A 22,933-nucleotide genomic window follows, 5' to 3' on the forward strand; every position below is an offset into this window, starting at 1 on the left:
AAATTGTGTTCATTTAGTGAAAAATGTTACTCAAGGAAAAGAGCACTGCCAAAATTTGTTTGAAACAACTTTTAAGAGATCTAATGCAGTGAATGAAGAGCAGGGATTTATTGCTTGTAATAGAATGTGAGAGAAAGCGCACACAATATGGCCAACCACAAACATTAAAAAATCATATTTAAAAATAATTAATTTGGGGAGGTTATTTGCCTTCTGATTTGAGTCTTTAAAGTGTACTTGGGTTTTTTGAGCTTTTTCTCTGCAACCATGAGAATTAGAAATTAATTGAAAGCTAAGATTGTCACATAATCAAATGTCTCCTGGAATTGGGGATTTAAGTAAAACACCAAATATCAGAACTTGCAAAACAAAACAAAAAGCATAAGTTCACAACAGTACATATACATATAAATTCTGTACAGTACATATTGTTCCACGGTAAAATGCCACTGTTTTTTTTTTTGTTTGTTTTTTGTAGTCAGTGGGAAAGTTTGATCATGTTGTACAGTATTCCCAAGAAAAATTGAAAACACATCAATTCCTGATTGGGGTTTATCATTTCTTAGTTTTTCTTGTAAACTCTTTTTACTACCAGTTCTTGTTCTGGCCTATTTATATGTGTAATAAAAGATCTTATGAAGCAAACAGTCATATAATTAAAACATTATTTGACAAAAAAAATGGACTCAATAAAATATTTTTACTGTATTTTTAAAGTAATGAGATTAATTTCCTGTAATAATCAATATGTTTTAAGCAAAGGGGAATATTATTTAAATTCCATCTGTCTAGTTCTTACTAATGAATGTGAGTCAGTGCTTTGCTTTTTATAAAACACATGGTAGGGTTGCATTTGAGACTAACCCTGTCATGCATTAATGCGTTTCAAAATGCTGTTTTCAGATCCCTGATGATCAGCCTAATTTGACACAATGAAAATTTTGCACATTTAGTGCAATTTTAACCTAGCTTTATTTTCAAAACAGTTGGTATATGTTGAGAAAAGCAGTCAATGCTTTTTAAAAAAAAAATTAAGGTTATAACACAAGCAGCATGTCAACTGCATTTCTTCTGTCAGCTGCAGTGACCTATGACAGACCATAGTGTTCCTTAAAGCAGGTGAAAAAAATCCAGGTGTTTGTTATAATTTGTAATTAATAATTTGTGCGCCTTTCCTGAAACATTTATGGTTAATTGTGATTATTTCTAGCTCTAATTTAAATTTCATTGAATGAAAATATACTCAGTTGTGGGAGGCCTTTCTTCTGTCCTTAGATTTTTCTTTGAATCCTTGCTGTTCATAATTTTACTTTTCAATATTAATTAGGTTATGATTTTTTTTAAATTCAATACTAACTAGATTTTTATAAATACAACTGCAGATAAAAGTAGGTTTATATGTAAGTTTGACATATTTTAAAAAAATGAACGCTACTCTTTAGTGGGGTGGAGATTTTTACGTCTCCTCTAACTACAGCCCACCTGTTAGTCTGGGGTCTATACTCTATGTAAGCATTTCTATACATACTTTTTCAAGGGATACTTGTCTAAATAAACTGGGAATTTGTAGTCTGCAGGACCCCCAGCCACTGGAGGATTGTTTGGATAAAATTCACCATTGTATTCTAACTAACTTACTTCACAAATGTTAACTCTTAGTTGCAGCCCTCTTCCTGTTCATCTCCTTTTTGTACATAGAAAACATAAAGGATTGTCTAGATTAAGGACATTTGTATGAGTACATAGAATCAGAGACTTTAAGGTCAGAAGGGACCATCATGATAGTCTAGTCTGACCTCCTGCACAACGCAGGACACGGAATCTCACCCACCCACTCCTGTAACAAACCCCTAACTTATATCTGAGCTACTGAAGTCCTCAAATCGTGGTTTAAAGACTTCAAGGTGCAGAGAATCCTCCAGCAAGTAACCGGTGTTCCACGCTGCAGAGGAAGGTGAAAAACCCCCATGGCCTCTGCCAATCTGCCTTTGGGGAAAATTCCTTCCCAACTCCAAAGATGGCGATCAGCTAAACCCTGAGCATGTGGGAAAGACTTACCGGCCAGACACCCAGGAAAGAATTCTCTGTAGTAACTCAGATCCCACCCCATCTAACATCCCATCACAGGCCATTGGACATATCTACTGCTAATAGTTGAAGATCAATTAATTGCCAAAATTAGGCTATTCCATCATATCATCTCCTCCATAAATTTATCAGGCTTTGTCTTGAAGCCAGATATGTCTTTTGCCCCCACTGTTTCCCTTGGAAGGCTGTTCCAGAACTTTACTCCTCTGATGGTTAGAAACCTTCATCTAACTTCAAATCTAAACTTCCTGATGGCCAGTTTATATCCATTTGTATTTGTTTCCACATTGGTACTGAGCTTAAATAATTCCTCTCCCTCCATGGTATTTATCCCTTTGATATATTTATAGAGAGCAATCATATCTTCTGTCTTCTTTTAGTTAGGCTAAACAAGCCAAGCTCTTTGAGTCTCCTTCCATTCCTCGGACCATCCTAGTAGCCCTTCTCTGTCCCTGTTCCAGTTTGAATTCATCCTTCTTGAACAAGGGAGACCAGAACTGCACACACTATTCCAGATGAGGTCTCACCAGTGCCTTGTATAATAGTATTAACACCTCTTTATCTCTACTGGAAATACCTCACCTGATGCCTCCTAAGACCGCATTAGCTTTTTTCACTGCCATATCACATTGGCGGCTCATAGTCAGTCATCCTGTGATCGACCAATACTCTGAGGTCCTTCTCCTCCTCTGTTACTTCCAAGTAATGTGTCCCCAGTTTATAACAGAAATTCTTGTTATTAATCCCTAAATGCACGTCCGTGCACTTTTCACTATTAAATTTCATCCTATTACTATTACTCCAGTTTCAATGTCACCCAGATCTTCCTGTATATCCTGGTCCTTCTCTGTATTGGCAATACCTTCCAGCTTTGTGTCATCCACAAACTTTATTAGCACATTCCCACTTCTTGTGCCAAGGTCAGGAATAAAAAGATTAAATAAGATTCGTCCCAAAACCGAACCCTGCAGAACTCCACTAGTAACCTCCTTTCAGTCTGACAGTTCACCTTTCAGTGTAACCCACTGTAGTCTCCCCTTCAATCAGTTCCTTATCCACCTTTCAATTTTCATATTGACCCCCATTTTTTCCAATTTAGCTAATAATTCTCCATGTGGAACCATATCAAATGTCTTACTGAAATCGAGGTAAATTAGATCCACTGCATTCCTTTTGTCTAAAAAATCTGTTACCTTCTCAAAGGAGATCAGGTTGGTTTGACACGATCTACCTTTTGTAAAACCATGTTGTATTTTGTCCCAATTACCATTGACCTCAATGTCCTTAACATTCTCCTTCAAAAATTTTCCAAGACCTTGCATGCTACAGATGTCAAACTAACAGGCCTGTAGTAACCTGGATTGCTTTTTTCCCCTTTCTTAAAAATAGGAACTATGTTAGCAATTCTCTAGTCATACGGTACAACCCCTGAATTTACAGATTGATTAAAAATTCTTGCTAACGGGCTTGCAATTTCATGTGCACCTCTGCAAATTTCCTAATCTAGGAAAGCCCTCATGTGGAAAGGCTCAGTGACTTGACCAAAGCCAGCGAGGGCATTTGTTAAAGCCAGGATTAAAATTCAGGATACACTGGTTCTCAGCCCTTTGCCTAGACTGCAATTAGACCACTCTGCCAGCTATGCTATTGAGCAGCCTCTCCTTGCCAGAGGTCATACTGACTGGGCAACAGAAAAACAGATTTAACTATATACACTGTTGGGATGAATATAGGAAAAAATACTATCCTAAAATATGTATTAGAAGAATTTGCAGTGATGTTAATGACAGCCTGTGTGTCACTACATCCAGCTGCTGCAAACTAACTTGTGATCCTTCCAGAAATTGAGGGACTTATGGTCCAGGTCTTTATACATTCCAATAGTGAACCCTGAGTAATTGTTAGGGGAGGAAATGTAAGCAACCTGTAATCTTTAGGATGTGACAAACTGTCAAACCTCATGCTCTATATCAGTTTACATTTTCAAGGGTCTCTGCAAGAAAAAGACTAGGAGTCTCATTTTTTAAGGTGGAGGGGAAAAAAGCTAGGATTCTTTGTTTCTAAATCTATCAAATTATGTGTGCCCATGGACATGGGTTTTTTGCAGACCCAAAGGCCGCCTCTGCACTTGCTAGCAGCTGAAAAGTCTGCTGTTTGAATAATATTCTCTTCCAACCGGGATGTCAAATGTGCTTCTTTACAAGTCTCATAACCTCCCCCCACTCCCCAATTTTTCTTATTTTCAACTTTTTAAAAGCTTACAAACCTGGTGCTTTTTTCCACACAGGGAAAACTGTATAATTAATTTGGTCTAATAAAATTAGTCAATAAATAACTTGGGCAAAATGAGTCATTCTTTTACTCAGTAATGGTGATTCCTAACAGTAAATGATTAACCGTTAGTTTTTTAATATTATACTTTTCACTGCAGTTTTTAAATATTAGACATGTCCTAAACCCAGTAAATAAATCTGTAGTTAATATTATATTTAGAATTTTCATAAAACTGGTGAAAGAATAAGGGTATGTTTCAGTTTTCTTTTTCCTTCCATCTCTCCTCCACATGTACTTTATTCTCATTAGGAAACAGACTCTATAATCAGACTTCAATATGGAAAGTTAGTCTAGAAAACAAATTTTATTTGTGATGTATTCAAGAAATCTTAAAGTCCTTATTCATATTAAAGAAGCCTTGTACCATATATCTGAAAACTTATTTGAGTGTGAATATTTTTCTTTCTAAAGCCTCAGAAGAAAGAGGATCAGCAATTAGAGCCTAAAGCAAGTCCGAAAAAAAAACCAGAACCTACTATTGATCTTTTAGGACTCGGTAAGTAATAAATAATGAAATTCTCTGTTACTTTTATAAAAATGACTGCAACAGGACTTTTACTGAAATGAATATAATGGTTTTATTTTCCATATGCCAGCAGACATTTTAGCTGAACCTGAAAATTACATGGTTAAGACTGCTGAGTTCCATCTGTAATGAGTTCCTTAGGAACCTGTCCTCCCTCCATCAGATATCTTCAGAGTTTGTGGATTGTGACATTTCAGCATTTAAAGTACAAAAATATTTTTTAAGAAGCAAAATGCTATAGTTGCTTTATCGTATTTCTGCTAGGATATATATCTTCATAATATGCTAATACAAAATAATAGTAAGCAGTTTCTGTTGAATGCAGCCAACCCTCATATTTTCATGTAATCTCAGTATCTTCAGTATTTTGTAGTATCTCATGACAACAATGGGACTTGTTCATTTTAATTGAATATGCTTTTTTTTTTTCCTGGCTTGCAGATGACCATGTACTTGTCTTGAACTTGCTTTGACTTACACATTGCATAGGATAAATATTTCTTATCTACAGATATTGTCATGTTCTTCATACTTTTTTTTCTCACTCCTCAAAAAATGGCAAAACACACCTTTTTTTAAAAGCCATGTCTGATCTTTCTAGTATTATTGTAAATCTGTTTTTCCTTTGGGTGGGTGCATGGGGGGGAGGTTAATAGTGGAAACAGAAAAAGGTACTAAGAATTCTTTAGTTACTTCTTAGTGTGTATAACTTTGCCTTTAATGGTACAGCATGTGGAGAACAGAAGACAATCTTTTCATGCTTTAGTCAGATTAGAGCTGTGAAGAGTATTGCAGTAAAGCTATCAATATCTTTTATTGCCTGATGTTTCCTATTCAGGCTAGCTGGTTTATTTGGATGTGACTTAGAATTCACACTAACATCTTAAATTTAATGGTATTTTCTATGGGATATAAAATATACCGTTAACTACTGTAATTCAGTTAGAATATTTTAAATGCTAGTTCTGTATAACCAAACTTTTCTACTATAACAAGCCATCAAACCTTATTTAACACACAAAATATTAAAAGAAGGTTATGGATTTGATGTAAACCTACATAAACGAGACAATTCAAAGTTGCTAGAAAACTAGTCCACCTTGAGAAGAGGCTCAGAACTTAATCTTTTTGCTGTCATTTACTGCCTGTCATTGTGGCTCATATGGTATTTTAACTGTGACAGGAGTAAAAATTAATTGTGAATTTCATTGCTTTTTGTGAGTCGAAACCAGACCAGCAACCTAATCAAGAGCTAAAATGTGATCGGTATGTGCTTCTGAGATGGTTATACCTATTATGCCTTTTCAGGCATGAGCTGAAAGGAAAAGTCATAATATATCATTCTGTACACAAATTGGGACTCTAAAGCAGCCTGATGTAAGGCCTACACATTTTTTCTAAAAAGGAAAAAAAAAGCCGATAAAACCCTATTTAGAAAAAAAGATGATCAGTTGAATTATTTGCGTATAATTAAAATATTAAAGGTAAATATATATGGTAGTTAGTTATTTAAAGATTTTTTTCTTAGAAGTTTTGCTCTACTGTTTCAGAAAGCCATTCTCTGCCTCTTGGCACCCTTCGCTAGAGTTATGTATAGCTATCATTTTATTGCTTAAGAAAAACAGTAAAGTAAAACTTGTTGGGGGCTGAGTCTAAGTCCCTTATTCTGCACTACATGAGAGACAACTTTATTATAATATATATATATATATATATATATATATATATATATATATATATATATATATATATATAAAAAAACAGTTAAATTGGGAGAAGTGTATAATGTTCTGGACTGAGCTGTCTCTTCAGGACGGAGGAGGTAGATTTGAGGCGAGCAATATATCCTGTTAGGTATAAGAGGAAGAAAGGAGCATGCCTTAAGGAAATTGCTGCTGAGGTTTGGCTTTTAGCAACACCTTTATTTGTGACTTACACAGTTTTATTCCCTCTCCTTGCTAAAGAGAGGGAGAATCCAGTTCCCGGCTTCGTTGTTTCTGCTAGGTAAAATTTAAGATCCGCATTTGTCACCAAAAGGGAATGAAGAAAGTGATGGGCTTAGAAGGATAATCGCATCTGACGACGTTTTTAGGAAGCACTGTGATTACTTTGTTGACCCAGTGTGTAATGACGTATTTGAAAATTACACTTAACACTTTTTTTTTTTTTTTTAAAGGTAAGACTTGCTGTTTTTTCTATTTGCATCCAACATGGCAGCATTCTATATTAGACCTCATCTTGACAAAGAGGAATTGATCACAGAACTGAAAACTTAGTGATAGCTTAGATGGAAGTGATCCTGACTGTGCAGTGCTTTGTAAAATAGCATTAATACATCTCTATTTCTACTGGAGATGCCTTGCCTGATACATGTTAAGACCGCATTTGCCTTTTTCGCAGCTGCATTACATGCACCCACGTCTCCCCCCTCATCTGTTGCTTCTAACTGATGAGACACCAGCTTGTACCAGAAGCTCTTATTATTAGACCCTAAGTCCATGATCTTAGACTTTGTCCTATTGAATTTTTTCACATCTGTTACTCCAGTCTTCAAGGTCATCCAAATCTTCCTGTATAATAATCCAATCCTCCTCTATATTGATGGGGCTTCCCGACTTTTTATCAACAACAAATTACATTAGCATGCTCCTACTTTTTAGGCCAAAGTCGTTAATAAATATATTGAATAAGATTGGTCCCAAGACTCATACTTGAGGAATTCCACTAGTTACCTCCCTCCAGTCCAATAATTCACCTTTCAGCACAATCTGTTGCTGTCTCCAATTAAACCAGTTCCTTACCCACCTTACAATTTTTGTACTAATCCCTATCTTCTCTAACTCATTTCCTATGTGGAACTGTGTCAGATACTTTACTGAAGTCCAGGTACATTAGATCTACTACATTTTCCTTACCTAAAAAAATCAGTTATTTTCTCAAAGAAGGAAATCGGGTTAGTCTGGCATGATCCATCATTGGTAAATCCTTGTTTCATTACATCCTCTTTTCCATTTGCCTCCATTAATTTAATTATTATATCCTTCACAATTTGTTTCAAAGTCTTGAATACTACTGAGGTTAGACTAGCAGGTCTGTAATTGCTCAGGTCATTTTCCCCTTTCTTAAATGTAGTACAACATTAGCTATTTTCCAGTCATACAGTATTATGACTCCATAGATTTAGGGAAATTTGTTGCTACTGGACTAGCCATATCGTATATGAGTTGTTTCAGTATTCTGGGATGGAAATTATCTGGCCACTCGATTTGAGCACATAATGCTCTGAGTTTTACTTCCACCATGGTGATTTCCATTTCTGCATGGTGTTTTGATCGGCCTTCATGCCCATGTTCCATATTATCATGCTTATTGAAAACTAAAGCAAACTATTTAGTTTTGGGGGCATACCTAAATGATTTTTAATCTTCTCCCCATAGTGGCCCAACCATACCCTTCCTTATTCTCTTTATTTTTATAACTAAAAACTGTTTGTTTTAATTTACATGGCAAGAGAGAGCTAATTCAGCTTGACTTTTAGAAATTCTTGCTTTATTCCAACATTTTCCAACCTTCACAATGTAGCTTTCTTTGCTAATCAGTCCCTTTTTCTATTGCTTATAAGTAAGACTAAGATTTTGTAATGGTTATTTTTAGTAAAAATCATGGACCAGTCACGGGCAATAAACAAAAATTCACAGTCGCTGTGACCTGTTTGTGATTTTTGCTACTTTGATTCCATGGTTTCCTGTACCACTATGGTGGCTGGGAGCTGTGGGGTTCCCACGGCAACTAGAAGCTGCAGGGTGACCATATTCCCCCCCCCCCCAAAAAAAATGGGACACCCCTAGCCGCTCAACCGAGGCATCCCCGTCCCCCGGTGCAAGGCTGCCACCCATTGCTGGAACCCTGAGGAGGGCCCCCTCAGGAGTCTGTCCCCTGTTGCTGGAACTTCGTAGAGGGCCCCCTGTTGCTTGTTGCTGGAACCCTGCCACGGCCCCACTGGCTGTCAGCTCCAGAGTCCTGCAGCCCCTGGGACTGAAGCAGAGAATGTCATGAAGGTGACCTCCTTGACAATAAACGTAGCCTTACCTATAGGCTCTCTGCTTACTCCCAATAACCTTTTTGAGCTGGTTATTCGTTGAGCTGGGTCAGGGTCTTTTCTGACAAGTTTTTCCCCTTTCTTGGGGAATCTGCATATTGCAGATAATTTTTGTATAGCTAATTTAAAGAAATTCCAAGCCTCTTCCACATTTAAGTCCTTGTGCTCTTCAATCCAATTGACTTCTTTTAACTGGTTCCCTTAATTTCCCACTGTCAAAAAACATAATTAATGACCTGGTTTTGATTATCTTTAATTTAAACGGAGTCAATTTACAACCACATAATCCAAGATTATTTCCTATGACCAGTTCTTCTATGATGTCCTCACAGCTTATCAAAACCAAGTTTTAAATTGCAGTGCCTCTTGTTAGGTCAATGATAATTTGATGAAGAAAACTGTAGTCTGTCACATCCAGGGCTAACTGAGTCCCACCAGTATTAGTAGCATTTATTCTCCAATCTATATCTGGGCTGGTAAAGTCTCCCGTTATGACACAATTCCCAGTAGTATTTATCTCTTTAATATTAGAGATTTCTGTGCATAGCAGAGTCGAAACCTACAGGGCCTATAGCAGACTCCTATCCCAGTCAAATCTCTTTTACAATCCTTCCCGAGTGATTTTGACCCAAAGAGATTCTCCTATGTCCTTACCACTTTTTTTTTTTTTTTTTTTTTTTTTTTTACAGTTTACCATATCATTGATGTACAACGCTACCCCACTACCTTTACCTTTTTCCCCCTCTCTCCTAAACAACATTACCTGTATTCCAGTCATGAGTTCTATTCCCCCATGTTTCTGTAATCTCCATAATATCCTGTTTCACGACCTGCACCAGTAGTTCTAGTTTATTCAGTTTTATTGCCCAGGCTCCTTGCATTTGTGTACATGTATTTTAATAGTTTCTGATGAACCTCATCCAGTTTTCTAGCCAGATTAGGTGTAGGCCTGTTACTAATTGTAACATCTTAACTGACTACTGCTGCATCAACTGAATGTTTTTATTTGAAAACTGAAACTCCACATCAGCATTGATAATACCATCTCTAGAAAAGGGCATATGGTTCATGGTTCTCACCATGAAGAAGCATACTTTCATGTGAATATTCACTTCTCTCACAGATGCCTCACATTTGCCCCCCCACTGCCAGTACAGTGTACTTCCATTGGGCTCACTACAGCTCTGAGTGTCTTCATACGTGTTCTCAGTAGCAGCTCAAGTCAGGCAAGACAGCTTCACCGTCTTCCTGCACTTTAATGATTGGCTTCTAACTGGCCATTCTTGCCTGAATGTTTTAGCATCAGCTTTGTTCCTACTTCTCCTTTTAGCATCCCTAGGAATCTACCTTGATTTGGACCCAAACCATAGAACTTATAGGAGCAACACTGGATTCAGTCAAGGTGAGGAACTACTGCCCCAGGAGTGGATTTCACTCCATAGGCACTCTTATAGACCCGGTTACATTCAGCTCTTGAAGATAAATTCAGATGTGCCTTGCCCTCCTGTGCCATATGGCACCATGTACTTATGTAACACCATTTGCCAGACTCCAGCTTTGTTGCCTGCAAGCTTGGCTCCAAACAGAATATACACACAGCATGAGTACAGTAATGACAGTTCCTTCCAAGGTGAGGGTCTCTCTGGCATGGTGGAGAGACCCTGGACATGTATGCGTGGAAGATCCTTTTGTATCCCCGACACCTGACAAAACAATAATTACAGATGTCTCCCTGATAGGTTGGGGAGCCCACATGGACAATCACACTGCACATCAATCTTCCGGAATAAAGCAATACACAAAGCTTGCAAAGCATTTCTACTAGTCATGCAATCAGAACATGTTCTGATAATGTCGGACAGCACAACTACTGTCTTCCTTTTAACCAAGCAGGGAGGGGCATGCTCTGTCCCCCTCTATATGGAATCGGTCAGTTTATGGAAATCACTGGCAGATAACCTCAGCCAGCATTTTGCCACCAATCATGAGTGGGAGTTGCATGATTCAGTAGTAAACAGCATCTTCACTCAGTGGGGAACCTCCAGTTATGACCTGTTTGCCTGAGGATGTGCAAAATATACTATTTCTGGGGAGCCCAAAGTCATCACTCTCGGGCAATGCTCTCCTCCTGCCTTGGATAGATCATTTCAGTTATGTCTTCCCTCCCATCCCACTACTATCTCAAGTTCTACAGAAAATTCGACTAGCCAGGGCACAAGTCATCCTCATTGCCCCTAGGTGGCCCAGTTTTGGTTTCAGAGCTTCCTGCAAATGTGATTCCATCCCCTTATAAGCTTTCAAACCTTTCTGGATCTCTTGACCTTGAAAAATGGCAGGTGCAAGGCATCCATACAAGTCATCCTTAACAATAGCAAGAATGTCTCCACCAGAAAATTTAGTCAAGTGGAAGCATTTCTCTATCAGGGTCCTGCAGTACTACAGATCTACAGAGATGGTGGATACTTCCACTTTGTGGACCGTCTTCTTACCCAAAACATTAGAGCTCTTTCCCTTGCTTGCTACATGTTTATCTGGTGACAATTACTGTTTCACCCTCCAATGGGTGGTTACTAGGTCTTCATCCAATCAGTAACAGTCAGGTTTTTGAAGAGCCTGATCAAAACCTTTTTGCCAGTACAGAAATCGGCCCCTCACTGGGATCTTAATTTATTGCTCTCCATAGTCATTAAGCCATCCTTCAAAACTGCTAGCTACATAATCTGTCTCTCTAGGTTTCCTTCCTTGTTGCCATCATCTCAGCCAGAAGAGTAGAACTTAGAGCACTAACTGCCAATATTCCATACCTATGGCCTGGGCTACACTACAGAGTTAGGTTGATGCAAGGAAGCTTACGTCAACCTAACTCTGAAAGTGTCTCCACTAAAATTTTGCTCCCGCCGATGTAACTGCCCCGTTACGTTGCCTTTAATAACTCCACTTCCATGAGAGTCATAGTAAATGTAGTTAAGTCACCGCAGTGTCAATGTAGACACTGCATTGTTTACATTAACACTTACTGGTTTTCAAAGCTGTCCCATAATACCCCAGTTTGTACCGATTGTACTGTCAGTCACTTCTAATGAGGATGCACACCGCCAACACAAGGAGCAAAGTATAGACATGCACAAGCAGTGTAATTACTGCAGGGACTGTATGCTGACATAAGTTAGGTCAACTTAATTTTGTAATGTAGACATGCCCTATATTTCATAAGGATATGGTCTTGCTATGATTATACCCAAAATTCATTCCTAAAATAGTTTTGGAATTTCATATAATCCAGTCAATCCACTTACCTGAATTTTTCTTGATGCCCCATGCCTCTAGCAAGGAGAGGAGACTTAATTCCCCCAACATAAGATGAGCATCGGCATTTTACTTGCAGAGAATTAAACGGATCAGAAAGGAACCTTGACTGATTGTTCCATAGCAGAGCAAGTATGAGAACAAGCTATAGCCTTTTAGAGAATTTCCAAGTGGACCTCCGGCTGTATCCTACTCCGCTATCAGCATAGCTTCCTCCCCTGCATGGGATTAAGGCTCACTTTACAAGGGCACAGTAGCATCACTTCAAGAGGTGCCTCTGCTTGATATTTGCAAGGCGGATACATGGAATTCCATCCAGACATTCACGAGACATTATGCCTTGCTTCGGGACTCCTCCACTGTTGCATCATTTGGGGCAGCAGTTTTACAAGTAGCTATACTGCCTGCATCCTTCCTCCCTCATTCTCTCTGAATGCTGCTTGCTAGTAACCCATGGTGGAATACACACAGGGACCAGCACATGAAGTTACGTACTTTATTGTTGTTGGAGTTCCATACCCACAGTGGAATACGCATAGGGATCACGCATCTCAGGGAATTCCAGTTTATAAGGTATGTAACTTCCCTTTCATCAGTACAGATACAACTGTGATGCCAAAAAAAGCCCTCTACCTGATTATATTTTCCACTTATTAGTAAAACAGAATTAAAACTGATACAATGATGTAGCAGCTCTTTGTAGTTTCAGAGCATTGTAATGCAATAATAGTAGTTCAGTCTTTCAAAGTTTATCCCCCATAAAAGAACAGAAATCTTGTATTAACAAGAGTTAAATTGGGCTAACTCATGACAACAGCTGAGGAAGTCTATACCTTTTTTTTCTTTTTTGTGTCTCCCCCATATAATGGCAAATTCTGTTCAAATTATGAAGAGAATATATACCACTGCAAGAAAATATAGCTCTGAGAGCTGTAAACTGCCAAATATTTGATTATGGACTATTAACATTGAAATCCAAAGATTCTAAAATAAGTGTCACCAGCATGGGTAACTATTTCCTTGCTGATCATTTTAGTAGTAGTGTTCTTGTCACATAGTCCTTAAGTACATCCTATGCTTCCCTAATTGTCAAAATCACCAACTGTCTCAGTAGTCTAAACCGCCCCTATATTTTAATATCAAAACCTATGACTGAGGCAACTGTACTGGTTTTTATTCATTTTTATAGTTAAATAATTAAAACTAAATTTTAAAAATTTGTTTCAACTGCCACAGTATTTCAGTCAGAGTACGGCAGGTTCCAAGGACCTTGCCATACAACTAGTTTTGGCTTGCTACAGAGCAGCAGTGTTTTTCAACCTTTTTGATACCAGGAACCAGCTTGATGCCTTCCAATATTGTATCTGGGAGATCTTACGGACTGGTGCTGATCCACAGATAGGTCATTGAGAAATACTGCTGTAGAGTACTTAGGCCTTGCCTATATCCAGTCACCAGCTGCTTCTCCTCTTGCATCATGTGCTGTACCAGCTCAGTATCCTTATACTCTTCTGATTGTCTTTTTATACTCCATTTGATGTCTTCACTCTTTCCACCCTAGGTAGATTGAAACAAGCAGATTTTATTAAAAATATATTTTAAAAATACAGAAAATGATTGATGATTGTGCTGAGATCTTTTCTGGGTGAATACAAATTTAATTGGATCAGTCCATGTGAGGAAAATGTTATTCCTAAAGGATAGTAGTCTTTTTTTAAAATAGTGCATACTGGCACTTTTCATTTTTGAGATGTTTTGCAGCACTCAAATAATGTTGAAGTATTACTTTTCCATGTGCTGAATTTGCAGGAAAAAGTAAAACTCAGTTTCCATTTTATGCATCATTCAGCAGTTAGATGTATCATTCAGAAAACACAGAATTGAATATGGATAATTGCATATGTTAAAGTAACTGCATAGTGTATTATGAATGTAATGTAATGTAATGAGTGTAATGAATGATCTGTAAAGACAGATAAGTAATTGTCATGGTTTTTCACTTCACATTTTAAGAAATTAATGTAATATAAGCAAGTTAGTTACTGACAGCAAGCTTTAAAAATATAACCTTTTTAATCTGGATATACAAGAATAGAGCAGACTATTATAAATTTTTTAATAAGTAGCAGGAGATGATCATTAAACAAACATGACAGGCAATGTGTTTCTGGGCATTAGTCTGTCATAGTTGGTGGTAAAACATAATACTGAAACCACCTGACGACGATGCAATCCTAAAAAAAGTAGTACCTTGTTTACAGCGCTTAATAAGTATTATGAACTAAACTGAAAGTTACAAATCATGGAAACAGGCATGTGTATTTACTAGACAATATTAGCATAGACCTAGCGTCACCGGCAACAAATTGTAAAATTCCATTTTTGGCTGGATTTCGGAGAGAGAAAAAAGCAAACTAATATAGCCCTAAATGTTACTAGGCAAGCATGCTATTTACCCAGTAGGAAAATATTTGTATAGTAAAATTGTCTTTCAGCATATCAGTTCCGGGTCACATGTCCAAGCAGCTCTCAAGTATATAACACTCATACAGACTTCCTGGCTCTTGTGTCTTTGGGGAATTTCTCCTTACTTTGGGAGAGCAAGAAACCAGTTTTTTCCTATGAACACTTCAGACTTTCTTGTACCTAAAAATTTCAATCACACATTAGATTATCTCCAAAGTGAATGTGGGACTAACGCTGCATCCTAACATCCAACCCTGTATATCTGATGAGCCCACATTTGTCTGTTTCATTCCTGCCTGCATATTTGCAGCATTTTAATGATCCTTCATATACGTTTTCTAGATGGCTTCTCCCCCCCCCCTTTTTTATTACTTTCCAGACCATCTTTGGAGATACAAGTATGCAAGCAGCTTTACTCCTGAAAGAATTCTGCATCAAACAATTAAAAATCCTAAAAGGTGCCGTTTTCTTAAATGTATCTATTTTTCTTGGCCAGAAAATTCCAATAAAATTTTTAAAAAACCAGTAAAATCCATGAGAAATGTAACACATACTGGTGCCCCTCCCCATGTCAAATACACGGTTAAATGTACGGTACTGCCTTCTGATCCTGTTTAAGGGTTAAAATAAAACCTGAGAGCAGATGCTGCTGCAAGATGTGGCAGGCAGCAGTCAAATGTTATCTGTGTACTAGCATAAATGCAAAAGGAGAAGGAACAGCAGTTGGATCATCTTTAACTCTACTAGCTAATAAATATCCTTTTTGGGACCACAGCTAGAAAAGACAATTTGAAAAATAAATGGATGTTATGTTGTTCATTACCTTTTCTGACTGAGCATGAAAGTTTTGCCTTGAGTGTACCCTCATTGCAATGGAAACTGCCATGTCTAATACTTCACCCTTAGCTACTGATTCATCCTACAAGAAGTGATGAATTAAAATGTAAATATTGTTTATTTCTGTAATACTATTTATTACTGTAAGCTGTTTCACTGTCATCCAGTGATGGTCACTTCTTCTTCTTACTGCTTTTTGAGATTCTAGTCATGATACTCAGAAAGGCTTGTTATAAATTCTTAGCTTGCCATCTCAGTATTTTGATTCCCTTGTATCAAAATACAAATCTTGTGTTGTAATCAAGATGTCATTCTAAATTATTGGAGTTTTAAAAATTGATTTTTGCACCTTGCCATCAACGATACATCAAATATTTTAATAATGGGTGGGAAAAAAAGGGAAGGAATTCTTTAAGTTAAGTGATTCCATTTGTCATTTGTTGTGGTCTCTGTTTTGACATATATTGTATGTAAAGTCTAAATAGTGTGGTAGTCATTAGTCACCTTTTGCACTTTTTCAAGCAAATAGTGGGCTATATTCCTCTCTGCTGTTAATGTGAATAGAAAGAAACCAATCCTGGTGGAACCCATGCAGGGAAGGAGTGACAAAACTAGCCAGCAATTTTTCCTATTTTCCCCCAAAACTTCATTAAAGCCATTGCCAGAAAGAAATGGGTTATAGCTGGGAAGGTTCGTGTTTTTTAGCTGTTATGCTCCACACTTGAGATAATGGTTCAGCCTATTAGCTTTGAGAGCTCCAGAAAAAACCACCCCAGAGAAGGGGGCATAAAGCAGCTGCTAGCAGGGACCAGTTGGGAGTATAACTCCTGAAAGAGCCATGCTGCTTATTGAAGGGAGTTGCCAATGGATCTATACAGAGACATCAGGCCTTCATCTACAGGTGTCCCAGGAGCTGGATAGATCTCAAAATACCTGTGGTTTAGGAAGCCCAAACCCCATTGCTGCTCTACAAGGAGCTAATCTTCTATCCCTAAAATGGGATATTGATAGGAAACTCTTCAAAGTAAAATTTGTCCCTCTACTCTATATGACCTAGAGTAGTTAATAGCATTGTGTAATGCAGAGTACAACATTAAAATGCTCTATATCTAATTAAAATTTCATAACAAGAAACTCACTTGTGCTACACTATTGCTTTGTGGTATATTTTAGACTTCTGTCATATTTTAAAAATATGAAGTTTAAGGCGTTAACAGATTACATGCTAGACTGCAAAACAGATAATCCTGAGTTTGCCTCTTATCATTATTGCCACAGAATTATCAGAGGTTTTAGCGGAAAAGCAGTAATGAAAGAAAACCAGGTTTCCAGTACATTTTTGTCTTGGACATTAGAGAATGCAATTTATTGACCTCTATGGATAAATATGTGGCTTGAAGGGATTGAAATTAATGACCGTCCACATTCTCCACTATAATACAAGTCACTTATAAATATATTTTAAAATAAATTATCGTATTATTGAGGGGGGAGGCATAATACTGATAAGCTTCCATGGTGTGCACTGCATGTTACTTTCCTCCTGAAGTTAGTTTTTAGTGGAGTAATGAAGGTTCGGTTTATTTGGTGATGATTTCCTTAATAAGTTAAAAGTATAAATTGACCTTTTGATACATTTTTGAGTAAATAAGTGTGTTTATAGTATTTCCATATCACAATATACTGTTAAACTTTGCTTTAACTATGTAAGTCTTATAAAGAGCAATACTTCATTGTTGTTAGGGCTGTCAGTTAATCAGAGTTAATGCATTACGTTATTGCAAACAAATTACCTGGATTAAAAAAAAGTCACAATTAATTGCAGTTTTAATTGCACTGTATTAGAATAAAATACCAATTTAAATTTATTATAAATATTTTTGGATGTTTTTCTACGTTTTCAAATGTATTGATTTCAACTACAACACAGAATACAACATGCAGAATGCTCACTTTTTTATTACAAATATTTGCACTGTAAAAAAGATAAACAAAAGAAATAATATTTTTCAACACCTCATACAAGTACTGTCATGAAATCTCTTTATCATAAAAGTGCAACTTACAAATGTAGAATTTTTTTTTACACAACTGCACTCAAAAACAAAATAGTGTAAAACATTAGAGCCTACAAGTCAAAGCAGGAAGGGTATATGGATGTTTTGAATATCTAGTATGTAAATACCTTGCAACACTGGTTACTACAGTACCATGCGAGTGTCTGTTCTCACTTTCAGGCGACACTGTAAATAAGAAGCGGGCAGCATTATCTCCTGTAAATGTAAACAAACTTATTTGTCTTAGCAATTGGCTGGACAAGAAGTAAGACTGAGTGGACTTGTATGAGGACCCTGAAGGGTCCCATTTATACATATAGCTGAATAGATTTTGGGAGAGTCTCGGACCACAGAAGGTCCCGGAGCCCCAGCTCCAGCCCAATCCTGAACATTTATACTGCAGTTTTATAACCCTGAAGCCCAAGCCACGCAAGCCTGATTAAGCTAACATGGGCCAGCCCTGGGTGTTTTATTGAAACCGGTAAAAGGGCTTAGACTGATGCAACCAAAGTTTGGGATTGAGAATCTTGATTCCCATAGTACTGATGATTTATAAGTAACACAATTGTAACACTGGAAAAATGCTGCTAACCTTAAATACGTAGTGGTACATGTTTGTCTTGTGTCTGTTTTGAAAGCACTTGGAAATTCAACTCATTATGTGTACGCTTCCAACGTGGAGGTTTTCATATCGTCTTTTGAATTTTTAAGTGATCCTAAATTTGACAGACCCCTCCCCCACTGGAAAATTGGACCATTTTGGAGTCCAAGTGAGCAGGTTTTTATACATGTTCCTACTTTTTCCGTTAAAAGCATTGCCCTTTTAAGAAAAGACAAATCAGTTTGAATGGGAAAAATACAAAATTCCACATTATTTCATTATTTATCATTTGTGTTATTGTAGCACTCAGGAGCCACAGTCATGGACAAGGACTGCATTATGCTAGGCATTGTTAAAATGTACAACAAAAAGATAATCTCTGCCATAAAGAGTTCACAATCTGAGTACAAGACAAAAGATACCAGAAGAATATAGACAGACTGGGAAACAATGTCCCAAACAATGGGAAGTACAAGGAAACAATGAAACCATATTGGTCAGCATGATAGGTAGGGCCCTACCAAATTCATGACCCTGAAAAACGCGTCACGGACCATGAAATCTGGTCTTTTGTGAACTTTTACCCTATACTTTACAGATTTCACCAGAATTTCTCAAACTGGAGGTCCCAACCCAAAAGGGAGTTAGGGGGGGTCGCAAGGTTATTGTAGGAGGTATCATGATATTGCAACCCTTACTTCTGCACCTTCAGAGCTGGGTGGCCAGAGAGTGGAAGTTGTTAGCCAGGCGCCCAGCTCTGAAGGCAGCACCCCACCAGCAGCAGCGCAGAAGTAAGTGTGGCAACACCATACCATTCTACCCTTACTTCGCGCGGCTTTAGCATGGTCGGTTTGTACGTGGAAACGCCATCCCCAAATGTATGGGCGTAGCTTTTCCAGAGCGTAGACAATGGCATAACATTCTTTTTCACTGACTGACCAGTTGCTTTCCCTCTCAGACAGCTTCTTGCTGAGAAACACTACAGGATGGAATTCTTGATCCGGTCCTTCCTGCATTAAAACTGCTCCCACACCACACTCAGATGCATCTGTGGTTACTAGGAACGGTTTGTCAAAGTCTGGGGCCCTTAGCACAGGGTCAGACGTGAGTGTCGCTTTAAACTGGTTAAAGGCCTTCTGACACTCTTCGGTCCACTGAACGGCATTTGGCTGTTTCTTTTTGGTTAGGTCTGTCAGTGGGGCGGCGATTTGGCTGTATTGCGGTACAAATTGCCTGTAATATCCGGCCAAGCTTAAGAAGGATTGGACTTGTTTCTTTGACTTTGGGACAGGCCACTTTTGGATAGCAGCCACTTTGGCCTATAGGGGGTTGATAGTTCCTTGACCCACCTGGTGTCCAAGATAAGTCACTCTGATTAGGCCTATTTGACACTTCTTAGCCTTAACAGTTAGTCCTGCCTCCCTTATGCGCTCAAAGACTTTTTGTAGATGTTCCAGGTGTTCTGCCCAGGAATCAGAGAATATGGCCACATCGTCAAGGTAGGCGGCTGCATATTCTCCCAATCCTGCTAGAAGACCATCTACAAGTCTTTGGAAGGTGGTGGGTGCATTCCACAGCCTGAAAGGGAGTACATTAAATTCATACAGCCCAACGTGAGTGGTGAAGGCTGACCTTTCCTTGGTGGGTTCATCTAGCGGTACCTCCCATACCCCTTGGTTAAGTCCAAGGTAGAGATGAACTGGGCCTTTCCCAGTTTCTCTAATAGTTCATCTGTGCGTGGCATTGCATAGTTGTCTGGGTGAGTTGCAGCATTTAGCTTACGGTAGTCCACACAAAAACGTATCTCCCCATCTGGTTTGGCAACTAGAACCACTAGAGATGCCCATACACCCATCTGTAGCGTATCTTGGATCTCCCGTTCTATAGCAGTTTTAGCTTGAGGAGACACCCGGTAAGGTTGGACTTTAATTGGGTGAGCATTACCTGTGTCAATGGAGTGGTATGCCCGTTCAGTCAGTCCTGGGGCAGCTGAGAACATCGTCGCATAGCTAGTGCTCAGCTCCTTGATCTGCTGTCGCTGCATACGCCCAAGGGTCATGGAGAGGTTCACCTCTTCCACACCACCATCACTTTTCCCTTCGTAGTAGACACCTTCAGGCCACTCAGCGTCATCTCCTTCCTGGGCTGTAAACTGACAAACCTTTAATTCTCTGGAATAAAAGGGCTTTAGAGAATTAATATGGTACACCTTAGGCTTTTGGTTGGAGGTGGGGAATGCTATGAAATAATTAACAGCTCCCAGGCGCTCCTGTACCATGAATGGTCCTTCCCACGACGCTTCCATTTTATGGGCCTGGAGCTCCTTTAAGACCATGACCTGGTCCCCTACTTTGAAGGAACGCTCTCTGGCATGTTTATCATACCAGGCTTTTTGCTCTTTTTGAGCATCCTATAGGTTTTCTTTAACAAGGGCCAAAGAGGTTTGGAGGGTGTTTTGTAGATTGGTAACAAAATACAGAATGTTAGTTCCTGGAGAAGGTGTAAATCCCTCCCATTGCTGCTTCACTAACTGTAATAGCCCCTTAACCTCACTGCCATATACAAGTTCAAATGGTGAAAACCCTAAACTGGGATGTGGTACAGCTCTGTAGGCAAAGAGCAACTGCTGCAACACTAGGTCCCAATCATTGGAGTGCTCATTTACGAATTTACGTATCATGGCCCCCAAAATTCCATTAAACTTCTCCATCAAACAAATGGCATGCTGGTGGTAAGGAGTGGCAACCAAGAGATTTACCCAATGAGTTTCCCAAAGACTTTCCATAGTTCCTGCCAGGGAATTAGTTCCTGCATCTGTGAGGATGTCGGAGGGCCAACCTACCCTGGCAAAAATGTCTGCTAGTGCCTGGCACACGCTTTTAGCCCTGGTGTTGCTTAGAGCTACTGCTTCCGGCCATCGGCTGACAAAATCCATGAAAGTCAGTATGTACTGCTTTCCTCTGGGTGTCTTTTTCGGAAAAGGACCCAGAATATCCACAGCTACTCGCTGAAATGAAATCTCAATGATGGGGAGTGTCTGGAGAGGGGTTTTGATCTGGTCTTGGGGTTTTTCCACTCTTTTTGGCACACCTCACAAGACCAGACATAGGTAGAAACATCCTTGCCCATTCCCTCCCAGTGGAACGACCTCCCCAACCGGTCTTTGATCCTATTCACCCCAGCATGGCCACTAGGATGATCGTGGGCTAAGCTCAAGAGCTTGCCCCGGTACTTAGTTGGAACTACCAACTGTCTCTGAGGATGCCAGTCTTCCTGGTGTCCACTAGAAAGAGTTTCTTTGTATAAAAGTCCTCTTTCTACAACAAACCTGAATCAATTAGAAGACCTTAGAGGCAGTGGGTTGCTTCGTGCTGCCGTCCAAGCACTCTGGAGGCTTTCATCTGCTTCCTGTTTGGTCTGGAACTGTTCCCTTGATGCTGGAGACATCAGTTCCTCGTGGGATTGTGGACCTAGGCTTGGTCCCTCTGGAAGCGATGTAGGGGATGGGGCTGTTTCCGTTGACTGTGAACCGCTCTCCGCTGGTGCACTATGTTGGGGTTCAGGCTCCAGCTGAGCCTTTTGTGTAGGGTTCTCTGTTGCTGCTGGTGCAGGTTCGGTGGAGCCCTCTGGTGTTTGTGGTTGCAAGTACTGGATTCAGTGCTGGCAATGGTTCAGGTGCTGGTTGTTCCGCCGGTTCCGGTTCCGGGGCTGGCTCTGTCTTTGTCTCTGGGACTAGATTCACTACTGCTGTTGCTGACGTTGGCATGGGGTCCAGTTCCATCATCTCTGACTGGGTCCTGGTAGAAGTTTCTAGAACAGAGCTAGGCATGACAGCTTGCTTAGCCTGGCTGTGGGTGACCATTCCCACCCTCTTGGCTAGCTTCACATGATTGGCCAAGTCTTCCCCCAGCAGCATGGGGATGGGATAATCATCATAGACTGCAAAAGTCCATGTTCCTGACCAGCCCTTGTACTGGCAATTGGCAATTGCTATCCAGGATTTTCCTGTTCTCTAGAGCTATCATCTCATCTTTCTAGCATGACTCCTGCCTCATTCAGGGTAACGTGGCTGTGTTTGGCCCATTTGCCTCTTGACAAGGCTAAAAACAAGACTTCTACTTAATTATACGACTTGAACTAGAGCCTTCTTGCAGGGACCTCAAGTGTCCTTTCTGCTTTCCAGTGAGTGAAACCTTTACTATCTCAGTGGAAGGAGACAGTGGCTGAAGCAATTTCTTTGACTGTGAAGACAGACAACCAGCTTCTTGACTACCTAAAGAATGGGAGAATACGTAGGGGAAGAGGCGCTCCATGTAGCAGAAGCAATGCAAGATAATTTCTGGGACTGAAAGACAAAACTAGCCAACCCAAAGGGGAGAAAAGCTCACCCATGGTTGGGGGGATAGAGGGAGACTGTCTGTGAGCCAGCCTCAGACTAGGGCGCAACAATGAAGTAACTCCAGACCCCTCTTTCCTTTGCCTGTGAAGTGTTTGAGTAGATCAGAGAATACTTCCTAGCTGTTAAATCTTGCCAGGAGGCTTTAATCTCCTCATCTAGGAGGTGCATAAAAAGCTTTGAGGGGCTTTCCAAGCATTTACACTGAGGCTGCTTTTTCAAC

General features: G+C 39.3%; 1 protein-coding gene across 2 annotated transcripts in view; it reads left to right on the plus strand.

The window, feature by feature from the left end:
- The window catches only part of SMAP1 (small ArfGAP 1), a 225,809-nt gene that overhangs the window by 165,228 nt on the left and 37,648 nt on the right, over positions 1-22,933 (plus strand). For both annotated transcript variants that reach the window (XM_038397189.2, XM_038397191.2), the window contains one exon: positions 4,834-4,918. In XM_038397189.2, the coding sequence (XP_038253117.1) occupies positions 4,834-4,918 (85 nt within the window). The remainder of the gene's footprint in view (positions 1-4,833; positions 4,919-22,933) is intronic.

This window comes from Dermochelys coriacea, chromosome 3, assembly GCF_009764565.3.
Source record: "Dermochelys coriacea isolate rDerCor1 chromosome 3, rDerCor1.pri.v4, whole genome shotgun sequence".
Classification (NCBI taxonomy): Eukaryota; Metazoa; Chordata; order Testudines; family Dermochelyidae; genus Dermochelys; species Dermochelys coriacea.